At 47.7% G+C, this 22,074-nt stretch overlaps 1 protein-coding gene across 3 annotated transcripts in view; it reads right to left on the reverse strand.

The window, feature by feature from the left end:
- Positions 1-22,074, reverse strand: part of LOC119401395 (sushi, von Willebrand factor type A, EGF and pentraxin domain-containing protein 1) — a 300,370-nt gene that overhangs the window by 151,283 nt on the left and 127,013 nt on the right. For all 3 annotated transcript variants that reach the window (XM_037668182.2, XM_049417415.1, XM_037668175.2), the window contains exon 6: positions 20,830-21,006. In XM_037668182.2, coding sequence (XP_037524110.1) covers positions 20,830-21,006 — 177 coding nt within the window. The remainder of the gene's footprint in view (positions 1-20,829; positions 21,007-22,074) is intronic.

Consider the following 22,074-nt stretch of genomic DNA (forward strand, 5'->3'; position numbering starts at 1 on the left):
ATAAAAGAGGAAATAGGGAGGGAGCAGCTGACAACTGCCACCTAGAGGGGCACAACGCCTGCCTACTCCTTCGGGAAGGAGGAATATAGAGGAAAGGAAGATATGAGGAAAGAAAGAGAAAAGAGGAAAGTAAACAAATAACACAGACAGTAGAGCGTGTGTTCTAGATGAGTCATCAAGCCGTTAAATATGTGCTATCACAACACATTAATTTGGTCAGGGAATTGTGCAAGTGTGGAAGGTACGTTTTGTACAATTGATAAATTGGAATCAATAAGCCAGAAAGCCAAATGTAGTCAATAAGCCAGAAGGAATGCCGGTATCATTCAAGCAGTGTAATAATAAAAACTGTCATATCCCAATCTCTCAATTTTCTTCCTGCTTTTTAGAAGACCGCCTTGTACTCAGCTCCCACGGACGCAAAGGCTGTCATAAGACTTTCATAAGGCTAGGCTATCAGTTCTCAATGTGAAGGTGTTCTTCCCTCCCGTGTTGTTATTGAGTATTGATTAAACTATTGAATATTCAAAAACTCACAGGGTCCCTTATGCATTCGCCTAAGACGACTGGAAGGCGAAAGCCATCATGTTCTCATTTTTCTTGTCAGTCGATGTACTGATGCTCGCTTGCCCCCCTCCGAAGGATTTCTGCAACTAACGTGGTTTTGCACTGCCTTCAGGATCGGAGGCATTGCAAGCTTACATCCACGCGGCGTAGTCACGCCATCTCTCGAAAATGGCGGGAAAAACGGGGTGCACCATAGGAACGCCTCCAAGAGATGGTGAGGCCCGTCTCTCTGTCGGAGGCGACGGCAACAAGATTAGAACGCGATAGCGTAATCGGGCTGTGTTCGTATCGCCTTCGCGATCGCTAGTCTGTCTTCGCTTCTCGGTGGAGACCTAAACCGTGCCACAAGGAAAGCCAAAGTGCGGACGCCCTCTGGTTCATATCTTTATTTGCATCTACCTCGCATTTTCGCTCACGGACAACGCTGGTTTTTTTCGCTCACAACCAATGACGCCGCCGCCGACGCCGACACCGACACCGGAATTTCTGCGAAACGAGCTCTTTAACGCTATCACGTAAGAACATTTACAATGTCCCGAGGCAGCAATTGCTTTCTTAACCTCGCTCTTACGAGCGAGGTTAAGAAAGCAATTGCTGCCTCGGGACATTGTCAGATTTTAATCTTTTTCTTAAATGTTAATACAAGCCTGATATTTTTGTCCAGCATACACTTCGTAAACGAGCAGCTATACACTTCCCTTTCCACATAAGCACATATTGAGGGTCATATTTAGCTGTTAAATAAAAAAGTCACAGTTTCGCCGCAAGGGCGAAGCAATGAATGCGATAGCAAGAAACTAATGCTATACAAAGTGAGGCTCGCCAATGGATACTCTCAGTTTGAACAGCGCTCCTGTTGCAAAGGCGGCCGAAGCAGCGAAGGAAACTAGCGTGCTTCAAGTGTCGAACTGTAACACTTGATAGTTCGCGCTCATCTTCTGTTTGTTCGTTTGGCGGCGTCCCTTGAGCTCGAGTGACTTTCGTACGCTCCGTAACGTGAGCGCGGACATCACGGTGAAAGCTCGAAACATCCCTCTTTCCCTCACCACGAGAAAACCGCGCGAACAGACAGCGGAAGGGCAAGGTTCTCCCTGCGCAAATATAAGAAGAAGCGAGCGAGCTCGCCGACGACTTTTAAATCCGCCCATCGCGCTCCTAGCGCCACCTCGCTGGTAATGAAGAAACGTTTATAAGCGCCTGCCGTCTCTGAGTCCGTCCAGCGGTAAAGGGTGTGTATATAACGCTAACCGTTAGCTAGGTGGAGGATCTGCGTTTCGTGGCGTAGTGGTTAGCGGCACTCGCTGCGGAGCAAGAGGATCCTGGTTGGATTCCGCGCTTCGGAAGCATTTTTCTGAATTATTTTTCTTTGGCGCTTTTTTATATATATATATATATATATATATATTATATATATATATATATATATATATATATATATATATATATATATATATATATATACTTATACATATACGGTGCATGACGACGGCGACGGCAAAATCCAGCCGAGACTGTCCATATAATTGCTATCGCAATAAAAAAGATAAAGACCACATACATACGCACACAGACACACACCCGCACGCAATTTATTTAATTAACAGGTGATCCTCCAACCAGCATTGTCGACGGTTCCCGCTAAATTTAGTTTCACGGGCGCTGTGATAAACAGAAAGCTCATTGTAATCTGATGCATGCGCGAACTCTAGTCTTTACAGTTGTCCTTATAGCCAAGTGCAGCAACATGCGCAAAGAAAGCTGGCCGCATGCGTGATGCTCAAATTCTTTAAATTTGCAAATCAATATCTCTCGGTACATTAAGGCACATCAGATTGGCTGCTAATCCCATTGGCGACTCACAAAATTAATTATTGCTACCACTCTTGGTAGTAAATGCACCACTATGAGAGTGAGAAAACAACATTTTCCTCCGCACCAGAAAGTGTCCCACATTTTACATTGCCACAAAGCAAATTTTCTTTTTTTCCCTTTCTTTTTCGTGTAACGTTTATTTTGCCGGCGTTTCCTTGAGCCCTTATTTTTCCACAATTTACTAGTAGTTGGGCTGACAGAGAGGTATGTTGCTTGAGAGGGAAGGACGCTGTCACTTCGTGATTTTTGCGTTATGGATATGGATATTGAACTTTATCCGTATGAATACTGAGCTGGTCAATAGCTTTGAAGCTTATGGGTCAGAACATCTTATTCCTACATTTAATTTGCTTTCTTAAATGAAGTTATACATAATCGAAACTTAGCTTCGAGCACAACACCTATCATAGTAAAACCAGAGCATATATAGCGCCAATGTTTTTAATATGCGGAGAATATTTCTTCACTGCCAGTCTCTGAGCCTTTCTTGGGCGTGAGATGGGAGCGCCGTTCGTTCGGGGGCTCTGCGAGCGTGCAGTATGCTGATTACATGCACGAAAAAATGAAAAAAAAATGACACGTTCAGCGAGCCAACGTGACTCAATGCGTCATCGCTGAATTTTACACCCCCACCCCGCCCCCCCCGCGAGGGCCGCTGCGCACGCCCAAAAGCGAGAATTTTGCCTTTGTCGTTCAAAAAAATAAACCGTGAGACACTGTATCCTTCCAGACTTATGCCTTGCCTTACAGCTAGCCCATCGAAGTTACTAGTTCGTCCGATGCCACACATAAATATAGAAAATGCGTCTGTACGAACGGATGACGGCCGATTCTATTTGCTCGGAGTCCACAGAGCGAGTACCACGACCCTGTCGAAATTGGCCAAGTGATCGACTCCTCGGGCAACCGACAAAACATCGATGCAGCTTGCAAGCCCTGCGCCCGCGGCATTTGCAGACGTTCAACTTTCTGTTTGCCAATCGCATGTCGCCGGACGTTCTAGATGACCACCGAGAGAACGCCGTGTGCACGACGATCGCAACACGACTGTCGAGAACACACTCATTTAAGTCCAGCGAAGGTCCAACCAGATAAGTTGAGTTTTTGGACGCCATGGGCTCCAGTGCTATAATAAAGGAAAGCTAAAACCCTTTCACAAAAGAAAGGGGCAGATGGCAGTTGCGGATATTTTTCCTTCTCCTCAATGCAGACGTTACACTATAGGACTTGCCCCAAGCAAGCGCAAATTGCATTTAGGCCTGGAGAAGCGGTGGGCTGAGGCTGCCGCATGCCAGTCGACCACAGCACGGTCGGCTGTTATTTGCCGAGACAGCAGTGACACGATCCGTGGTATATTGCCGGGACAAGTGACAGAGCTCAATGCACACGTCCCGCGGGGTCGCGTCTCCCGACGTGCCATATCCCTCCTCGTCTGTTTCCTAGTGATGGAGTGTGTGCGGGGCGGAGAGAGTGCGCACATTTGATGAGTGATTGATTGTGTGGCTGAATTCGACACACACACACACACACACACACACACACACACACACACACACACACACACACACACACACACACACACACACACACACACACACACACACACACACACACACACACACACACACACACACACACACACACACACACACACACACACACACACACACACACACACACACACACACACACACACACACACACACACACACACACACACACAAGTATCAAGTGCAAAGATGTGATTGTAACGGCCTCCAATCAGCCGCTGCTTTTCCGCTTCGACTGTGCCTCAACTGCTTCTTGAAGTTATGCCTTCTGTACTATCATCCTTTGTCAGAAGAAACGATCATCGGACACTGGCCGAGACCGTCCTCAGCGCAGGAGGCGCTGAACGCGTTGTTATATGGCTGCTAACCGGTACAGTGTGTGCTATTCCAAAGTAGGCACATAAATAGCCGTTAAGCTGCTGTAAGAGTAAATATCGGGTGTGTAAAAGTCTTGATATTCTGTGTGCGCGTGAGTGTGTGTTCTCGTTTGTTGTCCGTTCATGCCTCTAGGTACGTTATTGTGATGTGTACTTACCATGGTGATTATTTGAAGTAATTAGTGGTTATTAATTAGTGTAACAGAAGAACGCCGCACCATTTTGTTTTATTTTTTGTCATTTCTCCTTATGTATGCTTTTGCAGTAGAATCAAGTTGATATGGCAACGCACGCGCACATATAAACAAAATAAGCGTAAACCTCTAGTTGGCTAATCGTAGCCCACTAGAGTTGGTACGGTTACTACGTTGCTAGTGCTGTTACTAACAATTTAGTAACGGAGTAACCAGTCGAGCTAGTCGATCCACTTACTAAGCAGGCAGAGAATTTCACTAACCTGCATTTCACTACCTTCGCTTACTAAGAGGTTAGCGCTTTTCGTGACAAGTAAACAGTTAGCATTTAGTTATCGAATATGCCGACCTTTTTTCCTAAGAGTGTATTGCACTAGAGGGCGTCTTAAATTCTGAGCTAATATCCGCAACAAGTTTGCATAAAATGTCGAGGGGTACCAATGTTTTGTGGAAGATCGTGAGGGTCGTACCACAAAAGAACCGAGGCAGATAGCTTCCGTTGCGAAGGAATTCACCCGAAGGTTCCACTTCATGCGATTCTCCGCATGCAAATCATGGTGATGAAATGATGCCCAGTGATATTGCACCATGCGATATGCATGGTGCTATTCAATTAAAAAGGTCTGGGACTGATCCCGTTGGCTTGATTTCATAATTGACTAACAGCGCTAAAAACAGCCCTAAAAACGAAGACAAGGGAGGAACAAACAGGACCAAGAGCTGAACGCGTTAGTCCTGTCTATTCTTCCTGTGTCTCCGTTTTTCGCGCCGTTTTGCATTCATGCTATTGCATGAATGGTCACAAGGTCGGACGCAACGCAAGTCGTTCGCACTGGAACACTTCGGTCATCCAATTATAAAAGTGGTTTGGGCAGCTTCTGGAGGCCACACGGACGAAATTTGCAATCACTGTAATGGGACTCTCAACTGTTCGGAACATCATTCGAGATAGCCCTGCCGATGGGAAGATATCGTCCTGCAGTGACTCAAACGAACACCCTTTTCCTCATTGAATGAAGATTTTTATGTTTATAAGTCATCGCGAAAAATGACTTTTGGAGACCCCACGGCCTCAGTGATCAGTAAAAAACTGCTTTCAGAAGAAAAGTGCTGCTGCTTTCGTGTGACGAAGTGCCTTAGATCAGTCCTCACTGCGGTGAGATTAACGCTGCCGTCGTCCACTGCCACGTGCAAAAGTGTGGCTTATTTTTGGATGCGCTGGCTTGGCTTGTCTATCGCCAAAATAAGGACGGCGGAGCCAAACCACGATGTTGGCTGGGCGTCGCCTGTACATAGTGGTGTCCATACACACTCTCTTGCGACGGTCGTCTGTCTTTGGCCAACGTTGACGGATCCCAAAGGCTATGATTTCCTAAGTGCATTTGACAGGAGCGCTCCGAGAGAAAAAAAAAATACACCATAGACACCAGGTTTTAGACATCGCTCTTAGGAAACCAAAGCTGTAGAAATTTAAGAAATGCCCGTACAGAAACGAACAGTGTTCGTAACAACTTTTTTTATCAATAATCAGCTGATAAGGTCAGAATGGTGATGGTTTGCGAAAGTTGCGCTCACTCTTGCGAAATCCGCGCATTGTTGTGCTTAACTAGTTTACGAGGAGGCCTATCGGCATCACTCTTACTTCTCGGTGTTGCCACTCTAAGGACACCTATGTTTCCCACGATGCTTAGATTGAAAAATTTTGATTACATAACATCCACGCGCTTTCGCAATTAAGCCCTTCAGCTATAAACACTTACGGGGACAGGCTTGCGCCATAAAAATTGGGCACTTGAAAAGCGGTTGTGAGTCCCTAACGAGCCTGTATTGTCCAAGGACTCACTCGTAAACAAGCAACCTCATTTTATTGCATTAGAACTAATACCTCGTACATCCAGCCTTGTGCATTTAAGATTGAACAATCTGATTTTCCTCTTATGCAGTGAGATAGGTGGCGTAGAAAATTTCCGATTTTGTTACATTTGCCTCAGTTAACAATTGGGTTCTTAGTAAAACCCAAAGTTCTAGGCAAAGCCCAATTAAGAAAATTTGGTTAGGTAATTACGTTTTTGTGATGCTGGCGGCCGCTGTAGTGTCGACGCCCAGTCAGATATTATGACTGTGCATTAATGCACAAATGAAGTACGAACGAAATCGTGCCACCACTAACGTCAGACAAAAAGACCACAAAATTAATTTTCAGTGGTTCAGGATCAGTGGAAATGACTATACGCAGATAAGTCTGTTTGGTAGTCACCTCAACAATACCTGACAGGGTTGCCATACTAGTTTCCTGAACAGACTCTCCAAGGCAGCTTCGCCACCAGGCGCGCGTACTCTCGTTGGAATGCCCCCAATATAAACCGTACTAGACTATCCAACTATCGAAATCCTTCGCTGCAGGTCCTACCTCCCCTCGGATTCATCGACGTGACGCATGGCTTCTCTGTCAACCTTGCTTGCATGTTTTCTACATGGAGATTTTACGCTATGGTATTGGAATGACCGACAGTGCTGCGTGCGATATCTGCGGCAGTTTAGAAAATATCTAGCATTTATTGTGCCACTGTCTTCATAGATTTCAGTCACAAAAAGAAACACTCTTCAACGTATTTCGACAAAATGGACGATTGTACACTTACCGTGCCGGTGCAACTCCAACACTTTTTTCAATAGGCTTTGATTGCCAGCAAGTTTCAACACCAAATATCTGCACGGTGGTGCTACGTAATAAAATCCACAGACGTCTGCATATTGCTTGTACCACGTCTTACCCGTTAAAAAATATGTCTAATTTCCGGTAAATAATTCCCCTGTAGCACTCTATGTGATTTCGTCAACTACATTATAATTTAGGCACGTGCGTTGGAGAATAATCGATCTTGGAAGTGCGCGGCTACGCACGCATCGTATTTAGGCGCAGGAGGGGAGCTGTACAGTTGCAGAAAATCAAAGAAAAAGAGACACTGTGGATTTTCCCGCTTTTATACCTCAAGTGCGACACAAGTGCTCGTGGGCACACAATGAACCCGTGAACTGACCCGGAAGCGAGTGGCGCGCTTCTGTTTCAAGCGCTATGCGCAGGCCGCAGCATCTCTTGCCAGGGAGTCCTTTGTCCACGGCCGCGCTTGAAAGGGTTCGGCTGAATGCCTGGACGGATTCGTTCGCGATTAAGTTAAACACTACGCGCGGACAGCCTCGTACCTTTGTGCGCAGCTTTCGCGAAACATCAGTTCCGCGTGAACAGGCTAAAGGAGGGCGCGCTTCTGAGAGCGCAGTAAGTTTCGACGCCGCCTGCGAAGTGGTCAGCGTAGCGGAAGAAACTTTGAAGTCGAGCTCCGTTTCATAGCCTGCCGCGGCAGATGACGTGGAGCTGTGACGGTTCTTACTGGCTCACGGTTGTATGACTAAGCGAGCGCTGCGACTGGTTCCAGTGCAAGCTGCAAAACGATGATGGTATTGCGACATTCAGCTTTCACTCTTGCAGGGGAAAGAGGTTGTGGAGACCGGAGAACTATAGTCTCGAAACGACATTTAGTGCAGCAGAATTGGTTGCCCGCCGTCTTTGTTAACCGTCGGTACGAGGGTATAGTATACAGTATACAGCAATAATAAAACGCACGTTGCAGTGAGAGTGACACACTCCTTGAAGAACTCGGACAGACAGAGGACGTTGGCTTTCGCGTCGACGTTGTCACGGAGGAGGCCGGCTACGCTCTAGGAAAAGAAAACATGTGTTACTAATTTTGGTGAGTCTTGACTTGCAACATATACAACTTTCTTTAAAGGTACACGTTCCCTCTCTTTTGCGCAGTTAAGTAATCTGTCCATAGAAGATTGATTCAGCAGAAGGAATCCCCGGAGAGAGTATAATCTTCAAATGAGAGTTAACATGTATTTACGAGTATAAAGAGAGTTAAATATGTGCCAAGTCAGGATTCACCAAACAAGCAAGGGGTATTCTTTTGTTTCAGTCAGGCACTCACACACCAAGCTTCGGTTGCCTCTATTTTCCCGTTAGGGGATGGGCTCCTAATTTTTTATATTTCATATCTATTCTCGTCTCCCCTCCTATATAACGTTAAATTGGGTTAAATACTAAATAAATAAAAACAACAACAAATATGTACTCGCCATTAGCTTTCATATTCCGCGTAAATAGCCATTAATGTAATTTATCTACGTTCTGAATCGGTTTCTACGAAGTCGTGTTTCATTTACCGGACTCTTGCCTTGTTACCGTAACTAACTTCAGCGTAATTCTCATCAATTATTAATAGCTTAGTTCAACGCAGCGGTGAGATATTAAAAAGGGAACCATGAGGCGATGCGAAGCCGGAGCACTTGCACGATCGCGTTCCGTTGGCGTTCGTTGGGCATGCTACCGACCTCGCGTCGTGGAACGCGAAGAGGGACGCTGCGCGCGTCGTATCTTCCATCTAGCCTGGCCGTTAATTCTCACAGGGCGAGCGGGGAACGCGGTTGACAGGCGGGTGAGAGGGGGGCAGCGTAGGAGAGGAGAGAGAAGGGGGGGGGACGCGCATGCGCTCGAGCTCATCGCGGCGTTGCGCAGGAGAGAATTTCGGCAGGTCTAGCCCGCGTTTCAGAGGAAGAGTGGAAAGGGGGAAGGGAGAGGGAAAGTGGAGAGGAGAAGGGGAGAGGGGGAGTGGAGAGGGTAAGTGGAGAGGGGTATGGGAGAGGGGGAGGGGAGAGGGAAAGTGGAGAGGGGTAGAGAACATGGGGAATGGTGAGGGGGAGTGGAGAGGAGGTGTGTGGAGAGGGTATGCGCATGCGCAGTAAGGGCGGTCACGCCGCACACCACCACCACCACCACCGGATTGAGCTCCGCCTTAAGATACTTCGCATCCAAAAGAGTGTAGTACTCAGTTCAAAGCCAGACATGCAATAAGTTCAGAAAACAATACCGGCACGTTAAGACGAATGACACTGATTATACACAGAGCTGATTACTACACTTGCGATTGCTTAAGGCGAGAAGTGATGTACCGGCAGAGTGCTTCTGGGCGCATTGCCAAGAATATATCGGGTGGTGCAATTCTAGGGCCCCTGTCACACTCGTGGGGGCTCATTCTTGATCACGGCTGACGAAAGCTAGCTTGCATTGCGTGCAACGTCACTTAAGACCAGGACCGGAGGAGGTGATCCACATGACACGTGCTAGATTATTGATCAATGATCACAGCGCTGGTCTTAGTGGTCGAGCGTTTGCCCCGGATCTGGGCAGCAGGTATGCAACGCCTAAACTACCACCGACAAATAAGTTCCAATAAGACAAACTACTAGCGTGATGAGCAAAATACAAAATATTGAGAAAGACAGGACGAAGTGCACACTACCAACTGTTTATTACATCGAGCGCAGACAGCCGTTATGCAAAGAAAGTAATCGCATGCGTCGCCCGAATGCACAAAAAACCAAGCTCTCACTTTTGCACTACCAACACGAAGTGCGCCCGCTACCTTTGTCGATGAAAAAAAAAAAGTTTCTATTATATTGGGGAACGCTAATCCTTACGCCCCTACAAAAACAATAGATAAGAAACGACCAGCACCTTTCACAGTAAAAAAAACATGAAAAAAATTGCGGGCAGTTCGCACTAAGTCGCGCAAAGCTTCGCACAGCGAAGCACGGGCCCGTCGCCGCTCGTATTCCCCGTCGACCGACACGTCTAGCTTCGGGATGCGCGGCTTCCTCCTTGGGAGTACGCAGCCAGGAGGTTGCGCACGATGTCTCAGTCGGTGGGCGTGGCTTAGCTACTGCCCATGCGCGGCTTGGCCAGGTAGTGCGGTATCTGGTCGCTAGACGACGCGATGCTTGCACCCTCTTTCTATCTTTTTTTTCTCTCTCTCTACTTCTCTCTCTCGCTTTCGTTGACGTTCTCTCGTGTATCTTTTTCTCTTTCTGCATTTCTTTCTCTCTATTTCTCTCTTTCTCATTCTTTGTGTGCTACGCTTTACTCTCTTCCTTCCTCCTTTCCCTCCTCCTCACATTCACATCTCTCCTCCTCACACTCACTTCCCTTTCCCACCCCTTGCTACACTATAGCATACAAGGCAATAATAAGCTCCGCTGGCGTGCCTGGATAGCCGAGTGGTTAGGGCGCCCGCCTTCGGATAGAGGGTACCTGGGTTCGAATCGCACCCCATGAAGAAATTTTTGAAGCAATAAGTTTTCTCTTTCTCTTTGTTTATATCTTTTTCTTTCTTTCTTTCTTTCTGTACTCGATCTCAGGGTTATTACAGGTCACGCCGTAGCGCTGAATAGTGGGATCTGCCCAAATTCTGTGGCACATTCCCGTTCATGATGATGACAGTTTTCGGGCACGGTCATACACTGTACGCCGAGCTAGAACAGCGTCGCTGTTAAAAGTAATGGCGATGTTAGCAAGAACATCTTTAACGCAGCACGTTAACATGTTGTATATGAAAGAAGATGAGGATGGTCGCGTGGGGACATGAAATAAAGAAGATGATGTTCAGGCAGGGGCGTAGCCAGAAATTTTTTTCGGGGGGGGGGGGGTTCAACCATACTTTTATGTATGTTCGTGCGTGCGTTTGTATGTGTGCGTGCCTATATACGCAAGCAAAACTGAAAAATTTCGGGGGGGGGGGGGGTTTGAACCCCCCCAACCCCCCCCTTGGCTACGCCCCTGTGTTCAGGTATAAAACCACTCATTTCTCGGCCAAACTTAACGGCAGAAATTGTACTTAGCTTCGGTGCCTTAGGCTTAGGTTACTGCCACAGGAATTCCTTTGATGCGGTGTGTAATTTTATTCAAACTACGAAACGTTCACCATTGTAATTCTGAATCCAACAAGTATTTGTTAAGTTAAAAAAACAAAAAGAAAAAAAAAAGTTAAAATCTAACAAATCTATTCGAAGTTATTCTGATCAGGTTAATAAGGCAGTCTGGTCTACGAGCGCAATCGCACTGTCACTACAGCATTTATTTCATACGGTATTAACTATTCTATTTTTGTTTTTATTTATTTTTTTATTCTTCATTTTGCAAATTATCGTCCAAGTTTTATACAACGAATTCTTGGCCAATCCCCCAGAGGGGTATGTGCCATGCTGTAGAAGGACAAACAAACAAACAAACAAACAAACAAGCAAACAACAAACAAACAAACAAACAAACAAACAAACAAACAAACAAACAAACAACAAACAAACCCCCACAGTGGGTGTGAGCCACAGTGGAAGGTGAACAAGAACAAGAACATCGGATGCATCGTTCCTCTGTGTTCTAAATACAACATATTGGCGACGTGATTTCAACCCATGCACGAGCAAGAGTCCTGCTGATTTCTTCTGCATCACCACACTGAGCATTCCGGGATTGCAACTGATCCATCGGTATCTTAGCCGACAGCTCCACAGGTGCTGTTGTTATTCCGGCCTGCCAAGTGACTGTCAAGTTCAGGGTGTCACACGGGACGACATCAACAGCAGCGGAGCTTGCCGCCTTACGTGCTGCTATCCTTTATATCGCGGAAGCCCAGCCTCAAAAGTGGGCTGTCTTTTGCGACTCTAAGGCATCCCTTCAGAGTCTGCAATCAGCATTACGACGAAGGGTGCACGAGCAGTTAGTGAACGAAATGAGAGAAGCTCTTTACCAAGCTTTATCGAAGGGACATGACGTTGTGTTCCAATGGCTGCCGGGACATTGTGGTATTGTGGGTAACAACCTCGCTGATGATGCTGCTCGGTCCGCTCACGAGGATGCCCAGACAACCCCAATACCCTTGTCGAGGACAGACGCTGCAAAGGGTCTACGCTCGTTCGCTGACACCATGACGCAAACTTGGTTGAGTGACCCCAGTGTCTGGAACCGTCGCCTGCATGAACTAGACCCATCGAGGAAGCTCCAAGTTCCATCGCACCTCCCCCGCCGTGATGCAACTTTACTGTGCCGCCTGTGGTTAGGAGTAGCTTTCACGAAGGCGTACTCTTTTCGCATAGGAATGGCAGACACCTCAAAATGTGACTCGTGCAATAGCAACGAAACGATAGAACATCTACTGTGTTTCTGTGGACGTGTGAACAAACGAAACGTTCTGCGCGATGCGCTGAACAAGTTAGACGACAGACCGTTTTCCGAAGAGAAGATCCTCGGATCATGGCCCTACGCATCGCAGGCCAGCAAAGCGACGCGAGCATTACTGCTGTTTTTAAAATCAACCGGCTTAAACGACCGCTTGTAGGCATTCAATGGACAGGTGCATATGTACCCTGACAGTGCCTTCTTCCCTCTTCTTTCTTTCTTTTAATCCCTTCATCCCTTCCCCCCAGCGTAGGGTAGCAAACCGGACGCGCGTCTGGTTAACCTCCCTGCCTTTCCTTCATTTCCTTCCTCCTCCTCCTCCTCCGGGATTGCAACCGCCACCACCTTTCCTGCATTTGCCTGGTCATCCGGTTGTCCCATGGGACCAGTGGAAACAGGCCTTTCAGACGTACATGGTGGCTTCTGGTGCTTCAGTGCTTCCAGCCGAACGCCGAAAAGCTATCCTGCTCGCATGTGTTGGCATGGAGGGGCAGCGGATCTTCTCTACACTGAAGCCAGCGGACTTGCAGTCTGGCTCTGCTGCCGCTACTAGTGACAGTCCTTCGAGCACAGGTGACACCGGGTCGACGAATGACGCGTATGACTCTGCAATCGCCCTGCTTTCGGACCATTTCAAGCGTACAGTCAACGTCATCGTGGCTCGACAACGGTTCAGTCGCCGTGCTCAGCATGCAGATGAGACAGCGGAAGAATACGTCGCTGCTTTACAAATCCCCATTGCCGACTGTAATTTTCGAAGCCTCGCTGATGAGATGCTACGTGATCAGCTTGTCTCGAAAATGACGAATCATCATTTACGTGAGCGGTTACTTTTTGAGGACTCCTCACTGACGCTCTCACGAGCTATAACAACTGCTAATCAATACGAAGAAGCCGTGAGTCATGCTAAGGAATTTGCGACGATACTTCAGTTCGTCACGTTAAAACAGTGCAAAGCTCTTTTCGGTCTTCTGAACAACCAAATAAACGCACAACTTGTAATAGGTGCAAAGTCAAAGCACCTGAGCATCCCGCACAAGGTACCACGAACCTTCCAGCTTGCTGTCGTTGTGGAGCGACTGATCATCTTGCAAACAGTCCTGCATGTAAGGCCCGCAAGCGCAGATGTCGTCGCTGCGAGAGGATTGGGCACTTAGATTTTATGTGTAGGTCGTGTGGATATTCAGCGAAAGTTCGACAAGTTGATGACGACGACGACGCTAGCGCCCAGAGTAGCGGAAAAGCAGTTCGTGTTGTCAACGGACACAAGCATGGCATTTACGCATCCGTCGCTGTGGAAGGTCGCACTATCTCGTTTCTAGTTGATACGGGATCTTCTGTCACCATTCTGGCTGAAGAACTCTATCATCAGTTTTTTGCAAGCACTTACTTCTTGAAACCTACCTCAGTGCAGCTTTTCGACTACTGCAAGTCAAAGATAAGAGTTCGAGGATGTTTTGTCGCTTCTGCTGCGTTTCAAGATAGAACTGCTTGCATTCTTCTGTATATTGTATCTGAAGGCACCACGTTCAGAGTACGAACACCTCTTTGAGAAACAGCTCGGACTTGCCAAAGGATTCAAACACAAAGTTAAGGTTCGTGATTCCGCTCCACCCATTGCCAGCAAGCTACGACGGCTGCCGTTTACCCTTCGTGAACAGTTGTCGGCTGAACTGCAGAAACTTGAAGCCCAAGACATAATCGAGCGCGTTGACGCCTCTCAGTGGGTTTCTCCTACAGTGGTTGTTCGCAACAAGGATGGTTCAATACGAATGTGTGTTGGTCTGTGAGATCCGAATAAAGCTATAATTGTTGATAGCTTTCCACTACCACAGACAGACGAGCTACTGCACAGCTTAGCTGGCGCCAAGCGATTCTCGAAGCTGGATTTGGCATCTGCCTACCATCAACTAGGACACGATACGGAAAGTCGTGATCTGACTACCCTCATCAAGCACGACGGGCTTTTTCGCTTTAAGAGAGTATGTTCCGGCTTGGCTTCAGCCCCGTCAGCATTTTAAAAGATGATGCACCTCATACTGAAAGGGTGCAAAGGTGTACTTTTCTACATCGACGACATTATCGTCTATGGTCGTTCTCGAGAACACGATCTTTCAAATCTTCGCACCGTTTTGCAACGACTTTCTAAAGCGGGCCTGAAACTCAACCAGAAGTGCGTTTTCGACGTCATGGAGCTAACGTTTCTGGGACATGTTGTGAACGGCAACTAGCGTCATCTATCCAAGCGATGAAAGAAGCTCCGCCGCCTTCAAACATCAATGAACTTCGTTCCCTGCTTGGTCTCGCGGGATTTTACTCTAAGTTCGTTCCCCATTTTTCGGATGTTGTGGAACCTTTACGGGCATTGCTTCGAGGCAACGAGCCATTTGCTTGGACGTCAGCTGCCGAAGAGAGTTTCGTCCGTTTAAAATCACTGCTGACAACTTGCAAGGTTCTCCATTTCTTCGACCCGAACGTACCCGTCATCGTCACGACTGATGCCTCCGGGTATGGACTGGGCGCTGTGCTGCAACAAGATAACAAGGGAATTCTACAGACGGTTGCCTTTGCCTCCCGTACCTTGAGCCCACAAAAAAAAGGAAATACTCTGCAGGCGAACGTGAAGCCTAAGTATGTGTTTGGGCCTGTGAACATTGGCACGTGTACCTTTGGGGTCGCCCCTTTGTCTTGCGAACGGACCACAGCGCTCTTGTCACCTTGCTGTCAACAAAAGGTGTTGGACATCGGTCATTGCGAATTTCACCTTGGTCAGCGTGACTTCTTTGTTACAACTACACCGTAGAGTACCGTAAAGAAAGCGATAATGTGGTGGCTGATGCGCTCTCTCGACTTCCTTTGCAAGGAGAAACCAATCAGGTTGTCGAAGATGAGTTTGTTTGCCTTCTTTCTCCGATGCTAACCATGGCAGAATTACAAGCAGAGAGTGCATCTGACAGTACAATCGCGAAAGTCATGGACTTTGTTTTGCCATCTTGGCCTGATAAAAAATCTCTGGAAGCGGAGCTAATGCCATATTTTCATGTACGTGCAGAACTATCCATTGTACACGACTTGCTTTACCGTGGTGACAGGATCGTAATTCCAAGTATCCTTACTCTTCGTTTGATGGAAGTCGCACACGAATCACATCCGGGGATCAGTCGTACGAAAAGCCGTTTGCGAGAGTTGCACTGCTGGCCTCGAATGGATGACCACGTAGAACAACTGGTCAAAACATGTGTTGTTTGCCAGTTATGCCAACCACAGCACCTGTGTTGTGGTTGCCAAGACATGTGTTGTTTGCCAGTTTGCCAACCACAGCACCTATGCAGCCAGTAGCTTTCCCTGACTACCCTTGGGAGAATATTGCCATTGATATTATTGCCCATTTGAGCAAGCTCCCATCAGTTGCCGTTATGCAGTGACGCTGATTGATTATCACAGCAAATGACCAGAAGTTTTTTTTTTCAAGACAAGTTTCTACGGCAACGGCCAAGAACTTTCTGCTACAAGTGTTTGCTCGCGAAGGCTACCCGAGTGAAATAGTTTCCGACCACGGGCCGCAGTTCAGCTCGGCTGAATTTGAAGAGTTCCTTGAGGAACGTGGAATACGCCATTGCTTTTCTTCTGTTTACCACCCGCAAGCAAACGGGCTTATAGAAAGGTTGAACGGAGTTCTCAAATCTGTTGTCCAGATGGCAGTATACGAGAGGCGTGTTACCCGTATCGCCATGACAGACTATTTGGGGGAGGGATCTACCGTTGCACACCTCATGCCACAACGGGAGTTGCACCCGCCGTTTTGCTGCGCGGACGACTGCCACGAACGCGATTAAGCATTGTTGGATTACCGGATTCTTCATTTCATGAAAATCCAGCACAGGCGATGAAATGGCTGCGTCAGCGTCTCAGACAAAATCAAGCTTCTTCCAAACTTTACACAGACTGCCATCGCGGAGCCTGGACAAGGCACTTTGCCGTCGGCGACTACGTCCGCATGAGAAAGTCGTCAGTTCACGGGAAAATATCTTCGCGCTTTTCGGAACCGAAGAAGATTATTGAGCAACGAGGGCCAGCTTCATTTCTTTTGGATGATGGTCGAGTGTGGAGCGCTTCCAAATTTCAAGCGATACACCCAGAAGCTGCGGAGAAGTTTACAGGCAATCGACCTGGTATTCTAGAGTGGACTCTACCACTACCTGACGAGCCTCTTCAAGGTAGCGCATTTCCTGTGAGCGAACAACATGCTGACTGTCCATCTACGTCACGGCAAGAAATAGCAGCACAAGCCAGCAGTGAATCAAGTACTCAGCCGTCGTCACTGCAAAACAAAATGACCGGCCAACCACCACGGAAGAGCGCACGAGTTAAAATAACTCCGTTGAAGATCAGGGACTATGCGTCGCGCAAGCGATAGTTTTTTAACACGAAAGTGTTTTATGCCGGGGTCCACCAAGTACTTCCGTCACGGTTATGACGTTGATAAAATGGACGCCAACGGGTGAGAAAGAAAAAAAACCAAGAAAAATTTCCGCCCCTGGGAATCGAACCCACGACGTTGCGGCCGCGACGGTAAGCGCCCGACGCTCAACCGACTAAGCCAACTCGCCAGATGACGGACACTCCACGAACGCGCCTTATATCTTTCACACATCCTCTTTCGCACGGTGCCCTCTGTTGGCGGCGTAGGTAGGCGGGGCAGAGCTAAAGTCCCTGGATATTTTTGGGAAAGTACCGTCTTTCTTTTAACCGAGCCGCCACGCCGAGCACCCTCCTCTCCCGCCTTCCACCTCCCCGCTTCACAGGCCGTCGCCTGGGAAACGCGCGCGTTATCAGCGTGACATAGCATTCTTGATATGAAAGTGGAGCGAGCCGGGTTATAGGGCCGGCGCCCGCACGCTGGTCGTTTGGGAGAGGAGATAGATACGGTTTGGACACTTGGGAGAGGAGGGTTGGACACTTGGGAGAGGATATGGAGGAGAGTGTCACTACTTTCTATATATCAAGGGACTTTAGGGCAGAGCGGGGCGGTGCCGCCGTCTGTGAGACGTGAAAAGAAGTAATGCGTCGCGATCGACATTTACTAGCGCTTACTCCGAGATTCCGTGCGATATCAGAGGTCATGGTTAAAACGTCTCGTAACCAGCGAGTGACACTGGCCGCGCTGGCGTCGCCGATGAAACCTAGACGTAATTACGTTCTTTGCCTCCCGCTTCGTGTTAGCGTGCGCCGGCGAGAGCACCGACTAACAAAACTGCTGCAATACGCCTTGCAAAAAAGACACGATTTCGACGGGAGAATGTCGTGCCTTGGTGGAGCGAGACAGAGGCCAGCGGGACGCACGCGTTTGCGGCTCAAGCGACGAACCTCTGCCTCCTGTGTTGCTGAAGCGCAGTGTGGTAGTGTATGCATGAACACAGGCGTCGGTAACACATTACTAGTAAGCACACACTGCCGCTTCTCTCCTTAATTGACGACGTTTTGAAGAAGTGCATATCGGGTACCAGCGTTGATTATGAGCTTGTTGATGTCATCTTTACGCGAGATTCACGATTCGCTGATTCCAAGTATATGTTCACAACTTCAGCTACCACAACGGTTTAATCATGATCATGGGCGTTAGTCGTCGCGATGGAGACATGCCAGTAGGCGTCAACATGGGGGCATCGACGTCAAACGGTGCTATAGCTGCAAAACACCAATAGACATTGTAGAAGCTCTCATATATCACTACACGATAAGCACAACTTCTGTGAAGACACGTACACTTTCGTGTTATACCGATTCCTATGACGGAGGGATCAGCCATATCTTTTTTTCTTTTTTCGTAGTTGTCTTGGTCGTGCCCACTCAAGCGTGAGCTTCGCATCCATGCCTGTCGTCTGCTTTTTTCGTGCCGTCTGTTTGGAAATCGGCATAGAGTTTCTTACAATAATACCTAGAGGGGAATCTGGCGCTAGTGTCTACGCGGGCTTCTTGAGACGCGCTTCAACCACCATGGGAATGATGGGAAGTACAGGCTTCGGATTTGCTTCGGATGGATTAGGTTCTTGAGATTCGCAACGCTTGTTTGCCGAGTGTAAAACAAAAGGATATGAAGTTAATTCCCATTAAAACTTGCTGCATTCTTTTGTATGTAAAACTTATTGCAAAAAGTCTGCGTGACCGTGAGATGGAACTGAAACCTGGACAAATTCAACCACCAGGGTATGCATTGCTCCGCAATTGTGTTCCAGATTTGGCATCACCAAATAATGAATTATTTTTGTACAACACTTGAAAAGAAACACGCTTGTTTTTCCCTTGAAAGTACGCATTATCTATTTATGAAAATAACAGTACCGTATGGAGTGAGAAACACTAAACGTATCATCTGCTGCGGTGCCAGGTGCGTCTGTCCAAGTGGTCTGCCTCCAACGCATCTCTCGTTTTGTTGTGAAGTCGAGTCAGAGGAGCGTCAAGGTGCGTCTATTTAGCTTCGCCGTCGTTTTGCAGCCGATGTGAATGAGTTTTGGCAAGACGCGCTTATCAAAAGACGTGAACTCTATGCAATTTCCTGCACTGGCATGGGACGCTACATCTGTGCGCAGCGGTGAGTGCACGACGCTTTGCTAAAACTGTCAAATAAAACATGTAAAGCTGCAGCGTCGCAGCAAACCAAGAGAGCTAGCGGTCTTTAGCCTCTTTGAACAACAAAGGCGCTGCTTGAATGCTTTGAAACGCACCCCACTACCCACGCCTCGCGAAGAACGAAACTGAAACTGTAGAAAAAGATTTGTAGACAGTTCGCTAGCTAACGCTATCCAATCCAAAGCCTGTACTTCCCATCATTCCCATGGTGGTTGAACGATCGCAGCGCCAGTTTCCTCTCTAGGTATTGTATGAAACTCTATGGAAATCGGTAGAATTTCACTGGTGGAGCCGACCCCTTCGTGTTTGCATGGCAGTTGACGGCGCAGCAATAGTTCCCCCCTTTCTGTCGGGGTGACATCGCGGAACGAGGGGCGTTTCAAGTGCAGCGCACGCTTCGCAAATGCGTGGGAGCCAAAGGGAGCGGAAGAGTCGTAACACGCTACTAGTGTACGCTTTTTCCGGCAGGGGAATAGCAAGCGCTGGCGTTGGCGGGCAAACTTGAGCGGGTCTTCCCAGAGACTTCCCAGAGAGACGTCAAAGTTGGCAACGTCTTCACAATGGGCACTTTGACAGGGTATGGTATGCTGCGGTGCCCACCAGTCCTGTATGTTTTGACAGGAGAAGTCGCCGTAAACCCTTTCCTGCCCTTCTGGGGAGAGGCAGATGAACTTGCCCGAGTATCCTGTTCTCCCGGCTGACCCCACAAGCGTGTCGTTGACCGCAGCGACAGCGTTATTGTCTGGTGCCATGGTGGGTGGTGTCATGTGTGTGATTGGTTACAATCAAGAAGGAGGAGCCAGCCTGAGGGGTTATAACGACGATTCTGAGTGAGAAAAGGAGGGCTCTGAGCCTTGGGTTAAAGGCTCATGCAGTTCGCTCGTCGCTGAACTCTTACCTTTTCACTATGTAAATAAGTGCACAAAGAGTACCAGTAAACATGTTTGTTTTCGTTTTCCAATCTTGCAAGCATCAGTTCCTCAACCCGCCGACTCAACCACGCTACTAAATGGGGTCCGGGTCCGACACAACCCTAACGTCGCAACAACTGGTTGCAGCGGTGAGACGGCTTTGAACCCCGGTCGCAACAGTGCTGAAAGGGGCTGCACATATAGAACGTAGCACCTACGGAGCAGAAACCTGGAGACTTACAAAGAGGGTTCAACTTAAATTGAGGACGACGCAGCGAGCGATGGAAAGGAAAATGATAGGTGTAACCTTAAGAGACAGGAAGAGAGCAGAGTGGGTCAGGGAACAAACGGGGGTTAAGGATATCATAGTTGAAATTAAGAAGAAGAAATGGATATGGGCCGGCCACGTAGCACGTCGCCAGGATAACCGGTGGTCATTAAGGGTAACTGACTGGATTCCAAGAGAGGGCAAACGCGTGAGGGGAAGACAGAAAATTAGGTGGGTAGATGAGATTAAGAAGTTTGCAGGTATAACGTGGCAACAGAAAGCACAGGACCGGGTTGATTGGCGGAACATGGGAGAGGCCTTTGCCCTGCAGTGGGCGTAGACAGGCTGATGATGATGATGATGATGACCTACAGAACGTGAACGTAGCTTACCGAGACACTTGGGCAATGGGTTGGACCAGTTACCGGTGTCGAGACAGATGCTGGTGTTGGACTCGCCCTGGAACTTCATGCCGTCGAAGCAGTTGTACGTGGCCTTGGCGTTGAGCGTCGACGAGCGGAACTCCACGTAACCGTTGTGCAGGTGGCCAGGGTGGCCGCAGTCGATCTCTGCGGGAACGGGGGTAGCAAAAAGAGTTCATTTAATTCTGAGTCTAGGCCTTCAGCCAGCTAGAACTCGGTCATCTCTGGCTTTTTGCATAGCGCTGGCCTCTTGCGAAACTAAGCTGAAGATCAGCTAGATGTGGATGTCTTGTGTTCTGCTAATATAAATACTTATCGTTTCAAAATTACAGCCATAAAACTGCTAAAATCCAGACGCAAACATCCTTATTTTCTGTTGATTTTTTTAGATGCCGTATATATTTACTCCCTCTTTGCGAAATGGGTTTTAATAGCCTTTGATTAGCGGGCGCTTAATCAGTTAGTATTATTTAATAGCACCTCGCTAATTGCAGGATGCACAGAATGTGTAGGAAGTGGCGACGGTGCTGACAAATGCGATTTTGTCCCACTGCTGTCGCTCAGTTGTTATGACATAGTGAACACGAGGGTACGCTATCAAACTTCTTCGGCCGCACCTGCCTCGTCCGAATATCGTCGTATGCAAGGTTGGTCGCTGTGCATAGATAATGCGTTCACCTTCGTATTATACGTAAACTTTTCGGCAAATCAGTGAAAGCGATTGAAACTAATCCGCAGCCTTCTTTCTACAGCGTCCATCGCAGCTCATAGTGTAGCTTTAGAATAATAAACCAGAAGCTATTTAATCAATATTGATGCACGTCTCACATGGGTAGGGTAGTGATGCCTCGTTTGCATCATGGCCGCACACTTTATAAGTATAATTTATATCTATGTAGCGGATACGATGAAGTTATAGTACCAATAGTAAGGTAAAAAAAAGGCTGAGGGCAAGTTACCTATTTTCTTTTTACCAATTATTGGCATTAAATTTATTAACTCACACGGGCGTTGCTTCCTAACGTGCACTGATGAAATGAAATCACGTGCAACATGTTAATGTGTGCGAGGGCTTAAAAGGTGATGCACTGACCGTGGTGTCATCACTGGTTTGTTAAACCTTGAGTATAATTATTGCCCGAATTTTCTCCGGAATATTTTTCGAAAGATTCAAAGAAACGCAGAGAAGACAATTACAAAGTAATTCACCCCTCT

This window comes from Rhipicephalus sanguineus, chromosome 1 (assembly GCF_013339695.2).
Source record: "Rhipicephalus sanguineus isolate Rsan-2018 chromosome 1, BIME_Rsan_1.4, whole genome shotgun sequence".
Classification (NCBI taxonomy): Eukaryota; Metazoa; Arthropoda; class Arachnida; order Ixodida; family Ixodidae; genus Rhipicephalus; species Rhipicephalus sanguineus.